Source organism: Ochlerotatus camptorhynchus, unplaced genomic scaffold, assembly GCF_037179485.1.
Source record: "Ochlerotatus camptorhynchus isolate MF236.1 unplaced genomic scaffold, CSIRO-AGI_Acam_v1.1 ptg000176l, whole genome shotgun sequence".
Taxonomy (NCBI): domain Eukaryota; kingdom Metazoa; phylum Arthropoda; class Insecta; order Diptera; family Culicidae; genus Ochlerotatus; species Ochlerotatus camptorhynchus.
The window spans coordinates 5,616,181-5,631,485 of record NW_027040666.1 but is presented as its reverse complement, the minus strand read 5'-3'; the positions used below and the strand labels follow the sequence as shown (position 1 = coordinate 5,631,485).

Here is a 15,305-nt window from a genome sequence, read left to right as displayed (position 1 = left end):
TGAAATCATGAGCTTAATTCATAGGTTTAACTTTTAACCAAAAAATGTAAAAAGAATAAAATAAAGCTTCAGACTGGATTCGAACCAAGAACCCTGAGATCATTGAACCCATACTTTGACCACTAACCTTTCAGTACTTGTATAAGAAGGAAGGCAAAAGGCATATAAGAGCTACCTATGTAGTGCGGTTTAAGAACACGGTTTGCCAAGTACGTGTAACGCTTGTAGCGGTCTTGATTCCTCTGCATTATGAAATCATGAATTTCCATCCCGAAATCATGAATCATTGTTACGATTTCATGGGATGGCAAGTTTTTTCATTTCATGATTTTTTATTCATGAAAATGGAATCGGATTTGTTTCCGTGAATAGAGCGGAGGTGGAGGGAATGTACACTGTCATTTTCTTTATCCTACGGATTCGATTGTGATAGTGTGCATTCTACTCCAACATTTGCAATGAAATTGACGTGCCCTTCTCAAAAAAAACTATCCCGTGGAAAGCTTAACTAGTATTGCGAATTTCGTTATTCGTTTTGTTGGAAGGAGATTCTCTTAAGTGTCTCTGCTTATGGGTCCGCTCAACCCAGTTTGGCCCTTCATACAGCAATATGTTGAATTCGGAACGATAACAAAATTTGATCTTTCTATTAAGTGGAGCCGCATGCAGGGCAAGACCCAAGCTAGGTTGGCGGCTACTTACATACATACAAGTCATGACTCATTTTTGTAACTTTCAAATTGTGGAGGGTGTGCATACAACCATATCTTTTTTTTTTATCCTTGATTTGTTTTCCTTCGATCTTGTTTTCCGTGCTGAACACCAATGCTACCGACGCCAGAGAGGACGCTTCCACACCTGGACCCTACCTATCGACCCATCAACTCATGAACCGGGGACCAACGGCTTTACTTCAACAGAGATGTTATGCCTCAGAACATCCCGGTGGCGCCGACTGGGATTGAACCCAGGCCTGTTGTGGTGAGAGGTAATCACGCTTACCACTACACCACCGGCGCCGCTACAACCATATCTTCTTAATAAACATTTTTATTTTTGAGTGATCTTTCGCTCTCCACTACACCAAAAGGTTCGATGCTGAGCCGTCTGGCATTGGACACTCAAAACTCAACCATAATCAAAACAGCAACAAAAATTTTAAGAAAAAAAAATAATGGTTGAAAATTCATTTATATCATTTTGAATCAACAAAAGGAGAGAAAAAAGAACAAACTATGTGCTGCTTGTGGGTTTAATATCCTTAAAAAGATGCACAACTGAATACAATAACATATTACAATATGTTTAATTTTATTACCAGAAGTTAATCAGCAAATTTTTAACGACGGTTTACATACAACACTTAAAAAAAATAATAGAAAATTAAATCAAATTAATATCTGTGAAATTCGCTTCATTAAGAAACATTTGATCTTAGTTTTGAAGGACAATTTATGTTTTATTTATTGAAGATCTCTTGGTAGGATATCATACTTGAAGAATAGGTGAACAAAGTATAAAAAATGTTGTGTAAATGGTAACATGTTTACCAAAATGTTTGCAAATTTCGATATAGATTTAATCTACTGCGTACATATATTCCAACTTTTGTTGTTAATCCCTGTTTACTGTAAGCGTCATGCAACCAACCACCATGCAGACTAAATTTCTCTTACATCCAATATAAGGTTGGATTTATTGCATCCTCTGCATGCGTTTCATACAACAAATATAATAATAGTTCATACAATGGACTGCTGCTTTCCTTTATTTATTTAACGTCGGTCTCTGCTCCGCAATCTAGTGCCAATCACCGACGGACATCGATTGCCATCCATTGACGGCAATCGAATGTGCAGGAAGGCAGCTTCCACACCTGCGTAGGATATCGCACCCATTCACAACACACATGGGCCGGGACCAACGGCTTTACTTCCCTTCCGAAAGGAAGACGTGACCAGAGATTTTTAGGCCTCAGAAAAATCCCACCGACCTCGGCTGGGATTGAACCTAGACCTATTGGGGTGTTAGAAAGCAGTCACGCTTACCACTACACCACCGGCGCCGGCTAATGGACTGCTGCGTACATGCAGGTTTATCCAGAATGCATATATTTGTAGAAACAAACAATAGGGTGCGTGTGGTATTTTTGCACTGAATTCAATATCAATACCTCACTCGTGTGTTGCATCATTAAAATCATTGTGTTAGTGCTTCTATGTCTGAGAAAAGTAAAAAACTTTCGGTAAATAAAAAGATGGCTACGCAAGACCGCATTTATTCGTCAGTAGTTGTTCATTATCTTAGGCCGGAATTTTTTTTCTTCTGATGAAAAAACTTCAATCAGGATCAAAAAATTAACCGGCAAAATATCAGATGGCTTGCAGCTAGACGCAATGAAGTTCCAATCATCATGTCAACCAAATTTCCGACGCACGTGATGGTTCTAGGAGTTGTATCCATATTTTTTGTGAAAGGGCTGAAGGTAACAGGCGATATTTGGACGTTTTGAAGAATGTTTGTTGTACCGTGGATGGAGAAGGACTACTGGACGTCATTTTATCTTCCAGCAAGACGGAGTTCCAACTCACAATGCAAAGAAACGCAGAAATGGCTTACAGAAAATGTTCCGGAGCTATGGGAGAAAGTACTTTGGTCACCTGGCAGTCCCGATGTCAATCCTCTGGACTAGTTTGTGTAGGGCATCGTAGAATATAGCCCCGCATACAACAATTGGTTCGTTAAAATCAGAAATAAAGCAGGTGATTGCTTCTTTAGATCGAGAGATAAGAAAACGCGCCTGCAGTAGTTTCCGCAAGCATTTGACGACAATTATTGAAAACCAAGGCGACTTTTTTGAATGAAACTCCTTAAAAATATAAGTTTTGCATACTCTTCATGCAGATCTGTAATATAAAACTTACATTTTCCGGTTGGGTGCACCATTAATCGAGTGATCAGCTAGTTGCCTCGACACGGTACCAGTAAGGTATGATGTGATTTATGAAACCAACCACGTTTCCAGAACTAGCAGACCAAATCTCACTGGGTTGGTCGTCGATCGAGCGGGAAGCAATTCATGTCTTTTGTAAACTCGGACATCAGGGTAGCCTGGATATTAGACCAAACTCCACTCTGTGTGATGGTAATTCCAAACAGCACTTTGTTTAGTTTTTCGTCGTTACGGAATGCCAACAGCACTTGACGATCATTCAGCAGCCAAGTAGACTGGAGCACCAACAGGCTGAGCATAGTTCCTTCATAAGCACACGATGCACCCGACGAGGAACGAGACTTCTCCTTTTCCTCTTTTGTTGCAGCTTTGGTGGGGTAGGAAGTAGGAATGCATGTTCGATATTGATAATGCATTTAAACTTTGCAAAAATAAAAAATTATAATTTAAATTCAATATTTAACAATCTACATTTAACATTATTTAAAGTTTGTGTTCGATTTTACTATGAGATTTTTTTTTAGGTACAGTAGTTTGGCAACTGCCGTACTGACTATTTTTCTTCTTCATTAATCGGTCAAAAGTAAGACCATGCTGGAGGTGGCTAGGTTCAATTCTCCCGGTCCGGTCTAGACATTTTTCGGGTTGACAAATTTGTATGACTTCCCTGGGCATAGAGTATGATCACACAATAATACCAATGCAAAAAAGGTACAGACTTAGAAAGCTCTCAAAGAACAACTGTGGAAGTGCCAAAGGAACACTAAGTTGAGGTTGAGGTTTGGCGTTAAGTCGCATCATAAAATACCCTTATATTTTATATTTTATATATTTTGTGCTGCCAAATATGGAGACGCCTAAAACGGAACACTGCAGTAATTAATTATTTTTTTAATTCTTTTTGTCGTATTTACCGATACTAGAATCACATTTTATCTCTATATTTTTTGCTCTTATATGTTTTCATCGTCTATGAGTTAAAACGTATTTAAAATAGGGGAAATGGATGTAATGTCAGCCTAAATGCCCCTAATTTGAGCCTGTAAATAAATTCAGCAATCGACTAAATTTTCAATAGCGACCAAAAATAGCCACCAGTACCGTCCCAATGATGCGTTCATCTAGATAAAATTGATAAATAGCAGATTTTCAGCCATGGGCCCAATCTTAGATCCAATTTCCCCTATATAAGCTTTGTTTCAAAAGTCCAAAAGTAAGCTTATATACAAATAAAAAAATAAAAATATAGAAATTATTGAAAGATATTAGGTCAGTTCGCATACTTTCTGTTTTTTTATTGTTTTTGCTGAAAGTTGCCACAGGACAAACTTGTTTATAGGTCTAATATTATATCTAATATTACAAATCATTGAGTTACCGATAATGGAGTCCGACCTATATATGATATTAAGATTGTATGACAAAAGATCGCATGACAAAATGACGAATGACAAAAAGTGGAATGGACAAACGGTCGAATAAATAATAAGGTCGAATGGAAAAAAGGTCGAATGATGAGAAGAGATACAAAAGATCTAATGGAAAAAGGGCGATTTATTCAAAGGATTGTATGACAAAAAGTTGAATGACAAAATCTTGAATAACAAAAAGACAAAAGGTCGAATGATTAGAAGGGGGACAGAAAATCGAATGATTAGAAGAGGGACAAAATATTGAATTATGGTAAAGGGGACAAAAGGTCGAATGGTCTAAAGGTCGAATGATGGAAAGGGGGAGAAAAGGACGAATGGACAAAAGGTTGAATTATGAGAAAGGGGACAAAAGGTCAAATGGACAAACGGTTTAATGATGAGGACTAAATTTCGAATGGATAAATGGTCCAGTGATAAGAAGGGGGACAAAAGGCCAAACTATTCAAAGAAGAATAATACTCTAATACCCAGTGCCATAAACCATAACAACATTAATATTCGAAACTTCTGCCCGAATAACAATTTACCATACAAAAACAGGCAGGTGGATTGCGCCTACACTAAGCTTGCCTTGTGGAAGTTCTACGACAATCCACAGCTGTTCCAGTTGACTGGAAATGGGTGACGTATTTACGTAGCCGGCTAGTCTCGTTGATACTGCATGCAGGCTACCGCGCGATTTTTGACTGTTTATGGGAGACCGATCAGTTCTGAAGACGGAATAGAGTGTCCCGGAAAGTTGCGATGAGTTAATTCGGTTGTCCAGCCACGTTTCCGTCAGCACAATCAAATAATATTCGGCCTCTCCAACAGCCAGGAAAAACGAGTCGATTTGAGTTCTCAGCCCACGCACGTTTTGGTAATAGATCCGGAGACCATTTGAGGAGCAATCACGGGAGCTGGAAATCGAAAGGACATCAAGCTCGGAATTGCAATCATACTCGCCTGAGATTGCAGGTCGGAAGCCCCCGATACCATCACCGACCACAGGACCGGGACGATGAAGATGTCGGATGTTAACAGCAAGCGCGACTGGGTCGGGAGGTTCGGAAGCTTCCTCAGTGCCTGTTTTAGGGTGTCCCGGATCCGAGGAAGAGCAGGTGATGGCATAAAACTGCTGGCAGTTGGCAGGACGGATGCATATACATGATCTGGCTAGTGCGGAGGCAGTATCACGCAAAGGAGATGCTGAATCGTCAGTATACTTGCCAGTAATAGCTGGTTGGAAGACTCTCGACCTACATCTACACTCAGGGCCGAGGCGACTATGCTGAGCGCTGGCTGGAATAAGTGCGACTGAGGCAGAGAAATCGGAGCGTCTCGGTGGTGATGGTGGGGGTCGTGATGCAGTAGAGGTAGCAGTATTATTCTTGGAGATCGTGGAAACATCGTGAATAGCGGGTTGGAAGACCCCATCTCCAATCCCACACACAGGGCCAGGACGACTGGTGAACGAAGGCGGGAAAAGGTCGACTGTGGGGGGGGGGGGGGGGATTAGGGACTTCCATTGAGTTAACATCGTTGCGTTGCACTCTGCACCACTGTGGTGAGAGAATCGGTGGCTTCCGCGATGCTGACATCAATGCGTCCCGTCCCGCGTCCTTTAAATAATGAATTTGTATCTCATTCCTGTTCTGTCATTCTTACATGATATTCATCATATTTGCTTGCTCTGACTAAGTGTTTTACTTTTTCTTGAATTTTCAGACAAGAACAAAATTTGGCCAATGGATGAATACGCGCCTTCTAATAAGATTCTTTCAAGTGACAGTAGTGATTCATGGAACATAGAATTATCGAAAGATAAAGGTAAGCTTTAGGTTAAGTATTCCAACGATGAGAAAAAATTCAAATAAAAGTCTCAAGTATCAAGAATGGATTACATACATGGTATTGAACCGATTTCTATTTTCTATAATTTGCAGAACGATACAGGGAAAACTCCGCTACGCTTGAAGACCAGCGTGAAAAAGAAGCGTTTGTAGACAATGACACAAAATCGAACGCTTCCTCTACGTTGAAACTCAACCTTAAGGACTTGACTTTACTTCTCGCGTTGCTTATGATGATTAACTTTAGGTGATTGGTTCAGCACTATCAGTGATATGAAACACAAAACAAATTTATGCCGAAAAAGAAAATCTAATTAAATTGAACTATTTACTTGAAGATAATCCAAATCAGATGCGTACTTGAGCGATTTCGGTTATGCAACAGGAAACATAAACAAGATCTGAACAAAACACAAATAGAAAAGCATAAGTAAGGAATTAATGTTATACAATAAAGGTAATTAAATTTTATAATAAAATGAGACTGGGCGTTCTCTTTATTCTGTTTGTATCCGAATGCCATATTGCAGAAGTTTATACTTATAATTGATAGTGTTTCGTTCGTCTTCACTTGTAGCAGGTAAGTTTTCAGAGTGTTGTTTTTTGTTGGTGTCTCGAACAGGATGTGCTTACATTGGATTAAAACCGTTGTTTAGCAAAGTTTGTTTGTGTTCTGTGGAACGTTTCTGACTAAAAATTTGGACAAAGGCGTAACATTTTAAGGTAAGGTCATAGTGGCGCCAATGGTGTAGTGTTAAGCGTGATTACCTCTCACCCCAGCAGGCCTGAGTTTTTGTCAATTCTCAGCATTGACGATTTTGTCGATGCAAAATGACAGTCAGTCATCAAAAGTAGGTATCTAAATATCACTTCTAATCGATTTGGTACAGCTAAAACGTTGCCCAAGAGAGTATACGTCTATTATTGTTTATTTTTAAGTTATTCATGAATTGCTGCAGAAATGATTGCCGTATTTTTGCATATTTCCTTTAAGATCTCTATAATATTTACAATACCTTACAGAAACGTTAATTACCTGTGATTTATTGGGAAAAGTATACAAGTAAATAATTCAAAATATTGCATTTTTGAGAGTTTTTCTGTGTTATGGTGCTTAAAAATATCAATGTATAGATCAAACTCGTTCAAAAATCCAGCATATCCAAAGTGCGATGCGACGCCAAAATTTAAAAAAATATATCATATTTGCCAACCGCTAGTTTTATTCATATAACAAAAGTAGTGTCAGCGTCTGGCTGAAAATCTTAATAACAAACCATCCAAAAGTACAGTGTAGAAGAATATGCTAGGAGTTTCTTTTAGCCTAGCCAGAAAATGCGTGGATATGAATCATATTATAATCAATTTTGCGGTAGCGGAATTGATCAAACAATAAATTAAAGCCGTTAAATTACATGTTTTCTTTTTGTCCCAATGAAATGATCATGTAAGAGGGGGGCAAAAAAATAAGAATCTTTCAATTTAAACATATTATTTATTTTCAATCCAAAAATACAGGGATTCTGTATTAGATAATTAACCACTTCATTCGAGCTTCGACTCAAACTTCGGAAAAAAAACATATTCTGTGATTTTTCCTTCTAGAACCTGGAGAAAAGTTGACAACATTCATTTGTTCTATAAAAAAACATAGTAATTTGTTGGCCTAGTTTTTTTTTTTAATCGCTGGGAGAGAGTCACTCCAAAAATGCTTGATAAAGTGGCCCATTATTATGCATATTCTAGATTTTAGAATCGTGATTTTGCTAGCCAATAAACAATTTAAAGCAATGTTTTGGGAAAATGTCGAGGCTTGGTTTACTCAACTAAGAAAATACTACGAAGTAAGGTTGGGAAGTGACATACAGTGTAATATAAATTTGAATCGGCCAAACATATTAAAGAAATTCTCTGAATGAAACAAAAATAATAATTGTTTTTTTTTTCATGTTCCCAAACTACTTCTATTTGAAATAAATGCCATTAAATGCATATTGAATAATTCTAATTGCCATCTTATTGTATAAAGTGCTATAGGCTCTATTCATTGGAATAATGTCATATGACGTCGAAAAAAAAAATGAGAAAGTTGCATTTATTATCCATTTTATTCAATTCACGCCTTCCACAATTTGAAGATGTGTGTTGAATCACGTTACATGCGATACGGCACTCTATCATCATAAGTATAATTAAGACAAAATCAAACTCGCAAGCCTTGCTTGAAAAGTTGAACGATGATGTGCAAAATCATCAATAAAAGAATTATAAAAGATCTTCTCAGCAGCAAGGCTGCCCGAAAATCGTATAGAAGAAATGGTTCTTTTGTGAGCAGGGGTGAGAAATAATGGCGATAATGATAACGATAATGATGATGACATCAAGTTTTCTTCGTCGCCGAGGTGGAACCGAGATTGAAAGTAGACAGTTTATATTGATTCGGATGTGCTTCTAACGTTTCGAGCGTTGGATTTTATAGCTCTCACAAACCAATTACGTAATTAAATGCCGGAGTGAGCTCAAAAGTTATACCAACTTCTTCCGCCAAAAAGATCGGTTCATGTATAAAAGATATTTTAATTATTTTATGTGACCCAGAAGGTAGCTCAGTTTACGGCTACATTCGCAAGGTCGAATCTAGTGGAGGGGAAAACTGTGGAAAAACTTTCCGATCCTTATGTGTTACACATAAAACTCACCTTGCTCCCACGTGGCATAAGAGGAAGTTCGTGTGGAAGAGAACTGCTTTTTTATTTAGTGTTTAGTTAAGAATTCATTTTGATAAAGTTTTGATTTATGCTGGAAATTTTACTCCTTTGTTTCAGGTTTCACGCGTTCTACCGATCTTTCTGCACCCTACGCTTTTGAGACCATCTTGGGTTCGTAAATAAAATTAAGCTTCTGCTCTGGAAGTGTGAGTTAATTAATAAAACATTCAGCAGACACTTTTGTATTTAACAGCTCTAGTCAAGCATTGACTTAACAGGGTATTTTTGTTTTCTTTAGACATGGAAAAGTTCAGATTTACCGTAGTTAACCGACTGCCGGGTTATTTATAAGGACATTAATGTTTTTATTAAGTACCTATCACATCCACTTTATAACATTATAAATATGTGTGGTGTTTCTTTGGAATTAAAATACAACGAAATGCATATTATGATCATTATATTGAAATCTTGGTTATTTCTTAATGGCAACTATGGAAACATGATATAAAATCAATGAAATGCTTCTTAAACCTTGGAAAAATAATACCACATGCCCGTCACTCCGCTCATCTGACTAAAAAAATACATTTTCTTATTTCTATATAGTCTCCGTGATTTTTATGGGGAAGAAAGTAGATAACCTACATTTTAAAATTCTTCTTTAACCTATGTTGAACGCTAAACTAATGCGTAGCAACATAGGTTCATGCTCCTGCCTATGTTTTTTTTTGCTCAGAGTAGCATAGTGACGGGCAAGCGAGAAATGTTTTTTTTTCAGAACCTTTTTTATTGACTAAAAAAAATACAACAGGACAGTACAAAAAAGCACAACAGGTGAGTAGCTTCGCGGTATAATCTTGTAGAATGATCCGTTCTGGATAGACGAAGGTATATACAACATATTAACATCGTCCACACACTATCCCGTTTCGAAGATACAAAATATTATAAGGAGAAATTTATTTGAAAACAGGTCAATCTGGTTTCCGTGTCGAGAGTACACATATTGTAGAATATTTGAAAATGTTTTATCTAAAACCGAAAACCGCCAGCTTGAATTCCAAAATTAAATTTTGTGTCTCCACACATTGTTCCCATTCGCAAAATACCCGTATTATAGAGTATTAAAGATTGTACTTGAAAAAAAAATGCAAACATTTCTTTGGTGTACAACTTTTTATTGCATGGCTAAAAATTAATGGCGGCAAGCTGGCAGAGGAAGAAAAGCGAAGTTGACCGACCCCTTGAACGCAAGGAAGGTGAGGGATCTGAACCTTTCGATTCTGGACGTTGCCAAGAAGGTCAATTTTTCCATCTGGTTCGTCCAGCAGACAATTAAGCGGGCCGGACTTCATGTCTTCAAGGTAAGCCGATAAACACAGGAACCGATAAACATAATACGGTGGTCAGATCCCGTGTCAGGAACAGGGGTGGCAAATGTCATTTTCAATGAAAGATCTCACGCGATATTTACAGAGATATATCTGTCACTATCATCGGATGAGAAAACCATGATAGAGATTTTCTTCAAAATCTCATCGAATTTTTTGTCATGACAAAACGTGACAGTGTTGTGATCATCGTAATTACTAGCTAATTTATTGCTATTAAAGTTACTTGTATCGAGGAAATCTTAATAATATATTCACTTTACCGATTACATACGGTTGCTTGCATAAATTCATCTAAATCAGTTAGAAATGTTGATGTCAAAATCGTATAAGAATTATTCTCATGACTGCTTGATCATTGGAAAATGACAAGAAAGTTAAAGATAGGTAGTTTCGTCTCGTGATAGTGAGAGGACATGTTTTCTCATTGTCACATGACGGCCGTGATATTTATCAGCTCTGGTCAGGAAGCTGTACCGAAATGCATCGTAATGGACGATGAGACGTACATTAAAGTGGACGCCAAGCAGATCCCCCTGGCTTAAAATTTTTTGTCGTCAAATCCCACCTGGATGTTCCGGAGAAGTTCCGGAAGAAGAAGGTCGACAAATTTGCCAAGAAGTATTTAGTGTGGCAGGTGATCTGTGGGTGCGGAAAATTCAGCAAGCCGTACATAACGACCGGCACCATCAACGGCCAAATATATAAAGAAGAATGCCTCCAGAAGCGCCTGCTATCTTTCCTCTGGTTCCACGAAGGTGACACGCTGTTTTGACCAGATCTGGTATCGTGCGATTACGCAAAACCGGTGATGGAGTGGTAGGTCAACTATGTTGTTTTTGTGCCGAATGAGGCAAATCCGCCAAACTCGCCAGAACTTCGCCCAATAGAAAATTTTTGGGCTATTATGAAGGGCAAGCTCCAGAAAACAGGAAAGGTCTTCAAAAACTACAAGGATTTGAAGAAAGAGTGGATGAAAGTGTGTAAGAAAGATGGCGTAAGTATTACACAGGATTGGATTATTTAGCCTAAGAGAGGAGGTTGAATAAAGCAAAACATAGCTAATATGTGTTTATTTATTCCCTGAGAGTTTCAAAAATATCCGTTTTAAAATGATTTTTGGACATTCTGTTTATCTGTTGCATTTTTTTTCGAGTACAGCTTAGCTAGATAGCTTTTCAAAATTCGATAGCCACCACCTTGGATTCCAAAATGGCATTTATCATAGACTTGCGTCATCTACACGTCGTTCCCGTTCTGAAAATAACAATATTCTACAATAAAAAGCCGCTATAGACGCATTTCGCGCCAAATCGTATTCGGAGCTGGCAGCACCCTCTCAGATTTCAATGAAACATTCTGGATGTGTGGACCTTGACTAAATATGCCACTTAGCATACTTAGTTTTTCCAAAATTTATCTAGACTAACATTTGAGAAGGGTCAAACTTTTTCTGCCGATTTTTTTCAAAAAAATACTATGGAAAAATGACAACTCCTACAAAAATGTGTTGTATGAATGACTTTTAGGAAGTTGTCCAAGTTACCGAAAAAAAATACTGAAAAAAATTCATTTGAGACCTACACTGAAAAAAATCGATTTTTAAAATTTAAAGTCGATTTAAAAAAAATGTCCATGTTTGATTTGGATGAAACTTTGCCTCAAAATAGGTAATTATGTTTACTACCAACCGTCCATACATTACGAGATGGGCACTTTTAAGGAAAAAAAGTTTTTCTTACAAAAACTTTTTCATGTCTGAACTGATTTTTTTTTTTATTTGCCATTTTCACACAAAACTAAACCAGTGAAGCTCAAAATCATCTCAGAATCCAATGAAGCTCAATTTGCGATTCAATTTTGTCTTATCAGCACTTAAGTTCACTTTGATTAATCGAGAATTTCATATGAAAAGGGCTCATGATGCATTTCTCGCCAAATCGTATTTGGAATTGGCAGCACCCTCTCAGAGTTCAATAAAACTATTTGGACATGTAGACTTTGTCAAAAAACATATCATTCCCTTATTCTGTTGTCTACTACTGATGCAAAATTTGATAATATGTGAGAGAAAAAATACAAGATTTTTCATATATCAATTATTTATATATTTTCAATGTTTTAAACCTATTTTCATACATGCTCTTTTTTCCTTTTTCCAATCAAGTTAAATATTTTTGGTTCATCTTCTGAATTAGAATACCTTTTTGCCGCTACTTTGTCACCAGTTATAGGCAAAAAAAAGTGGAATTTCTGTGTGCCAGATATTGTCTTTGTGCTGTTATATAGTTCTTCGAGTTCTTCTGACATTTCGATGTACTGTTTAGTGGATATGTACTCGAAACGAAGTTTTGTGATATTTTTATCTGTTTGTTCAACTGCCCAGTTATATAATTCTCGTGGAGTTGTTATGGTGTTTCCATAATCTCGAGCAAGACTAGCTCTCTTTGCCATTCGCTTGAGAGTGCCACCAATGGCATCACAGGGACCTTTTCCATGAGACGTTGCAAAAAAATGCTGCTTCTAATCCATGCTTTGACTGAAATCTACACAGACTAGCAAAGTTTTTTTTTTTATTTTTGTATTGTGATGCTGCCCCATCTGACATAAAAGTAATTTTAGAAAAATCTATCGATTGTTTAATAAAATCTATCATTTTTGAGATGAACAACTGAACTGCAACTGTATCGTGAGTCATTACTTCTGATATGATAATGAAGCTAACATTTTCAAGTTTATTGTCTTTCTTATAATAAACTTCAAATGGATGTATTGTTGCTTGAGAATTATTCCAGTGATATCCTTGAGCAGCGTTTTGGATAAGGAATGAATAATTTTCAGAAAAATCACAAATTGCTAGAATTTCGCCTTCTTTTAATGATTCTTTTTTATTTCTTAGAAAAGATGACTGTTGTTTTTAAATAAAGTCATGAGTTATAAGTTTGTTAATTTTATCAATGAGATACGGAACAAATTCATCAACAAGCCTTGTCGTTTCCAAATTACAACGATCAGTATTCAGCCACTGTTGAAACACAACATCTTGTTTGTCATTTGATTCTAATAGCAAAGTAAGTTCCTCTTCAATATGTTCATTGGAAGCACACTTTTCGCAAGCACGGAAAAAGCAATCAGTTGTTCTAGTAGAAATATTACAAAGCATTTTTTCTATTATTGCATCTTGTGACATAATTCTTAAACTGTTGATCATTAATTTTACATTTTCATGAATTGTACAAATACATACATTATGTATACCAGTAGAATCAAGCAAAATACAATGTTTTGGTCGAAATTGTGTAAATACAGTGAAACCAATATTAATATCATTATATTTATCAACAAAAATCATGTACGCTTCTTTGAGGGACATCATTAACAGGTGTTTTTGAACGTGTTCTTTTCATCCATTTCTAAACTCGGAAACAAAATCATTTGTTCCGGGCATAGGTCTACTAATATCATTGTCATCAAAAAATTCCCTAACTAGTTTTTTTTGTATCACCGTTGATCCCATGCCCACTTCTTTTGTTGGGTGTGCTTAGAATACCCTGCTCATTAACAAGGCTCTTCACCTGCCTCACCATGTACGTTGGTGCGTTGAATTCTGCTACAACTTTATTCACGGATCAAGACTTTGGCAATACTGATAATACTGTTATCTGATATTTTCTGTCAGCTGTAGGAGAATTGAACTTCTCCTTTAGCTGCACAATCATTTCTTCGTATGCCTCTACTTTGCTAATGTCTGCTGTATCTAGGCCAAATATATTTTTTCGCACTGCTTGTGTAATTTCTAGAGATTTTATTGAACGATAATCCATGCTCCTCATGTTCCTCGATGAAATTGGAGATAAATTCAACGTTTCCACAAAGCCATTAAACTTCTCAACATTGTATGGGCGTTGCAGATCATCTGCTGATGGAACTGACTCCAATGATGGAACCGATGGCACTGTATCTGGAGGAAAGAAGAAGAAAAAATAATTAATAAGTGCAATTAGGAGGTTGCAGTTAAAAGTTGATAGAATCATCAGGATGACTGTTCTTACCTAGCTCATCTACGGATTGATGGCCACTCATTGATGGACCTGGATCATCACGATGCTGCTGCCCACTAGTTGACGGTTGGATATTTACTTCATTTCCAACCGATCGGCGTTTTTTCATAACTGGACTTCTATTATGAGATATCACGCTACGGCATGACTCACAAATGCTCATCGTTTCATCAATTTCGTGGTTATATCCCATAGAATGTATTTTTTCTACCATCGTAGACGATATGGCCCGTAACTTATTTCGGTTGCATCTCGGATTATTTATATTTGCACAACTTTTCATTCCTTTGAGCCTTAATTTACTACTTTGGTCCATGATAATAATTTTACTACAACTTGTCTTCACAACTTTCGTTATCAGATTGACTGCTGCTTTAATGAAATCAACTTGAGTTTTATAGTGCTCATAGGTAGAATGAAGTGGTAGGTATATAATGTTAATGGTTTAGGTATAAATAACAGAAGGGCATATAGAATTATGATGCGATACGTTGACTTCCCAAATCGTTGTTGATTCGAAAGAAGATCTCAATTTAAATTTTATTCATACCTAATTCTGTATGGATAATTTGAGCTAAGAATTCTTAGTTGCTATAGGAGTATCGGATTTTGCCTCAGTAGTAGACAATATAATCAATTATATTATTTTCTAATGATATAAGCCCTTTTCATATGGAATTCTCGATTAATCCAAGTGATTAGTTGCTGATTAGACAAAATTGAATCACAAATGGAGCTTCATTGGGTTCTGAGATGATTTTGAGCTTCACTGGTTTAGTTTTGTGTAAAAATGGTACGTTAAAAACAATCAGTTCAGACATGAAAAAGTTTTTGTAAGACAATCTTTTTTTCCTTAAAAATACCCATCTCGCGATGTATGGACGGATGGTAGTAAACATAATTACCTATCTTGAGGCAAATTTT

At 36.8% G+C, this 15,305-nt stretch overlaps 1 protein-coding gene across 1 annotated transcript in view; it reads left to right on the top strand.

Moving 5' to 3' along the window:
• LOC135701758 (lachesin-like) overlaps window positions 1-6,702 on the top strand; it is a 105,378-nt gene extending 98,676 nt beyond the window's left edge. The window contains exons 10-11 of the mRNA XM_065222685.1: window positions 6,094-6,195; window positions 6,312-6,702. Of these exons, the coding sequence (XP_065078757.1) occupies window positions 6,094-6,195; window positions 6,312-6,469 (260 nt within the window). The 3' untranslated portion in view covers window positions 6,470-6,702. The remainder of the gene's footprint in view (window positions 1-6,093; window positions 6,196-6,311) is intronic.
• The last annotated feature ends 8,603 nt before the right edge of the window (window positions 6,703-15,305 follow it).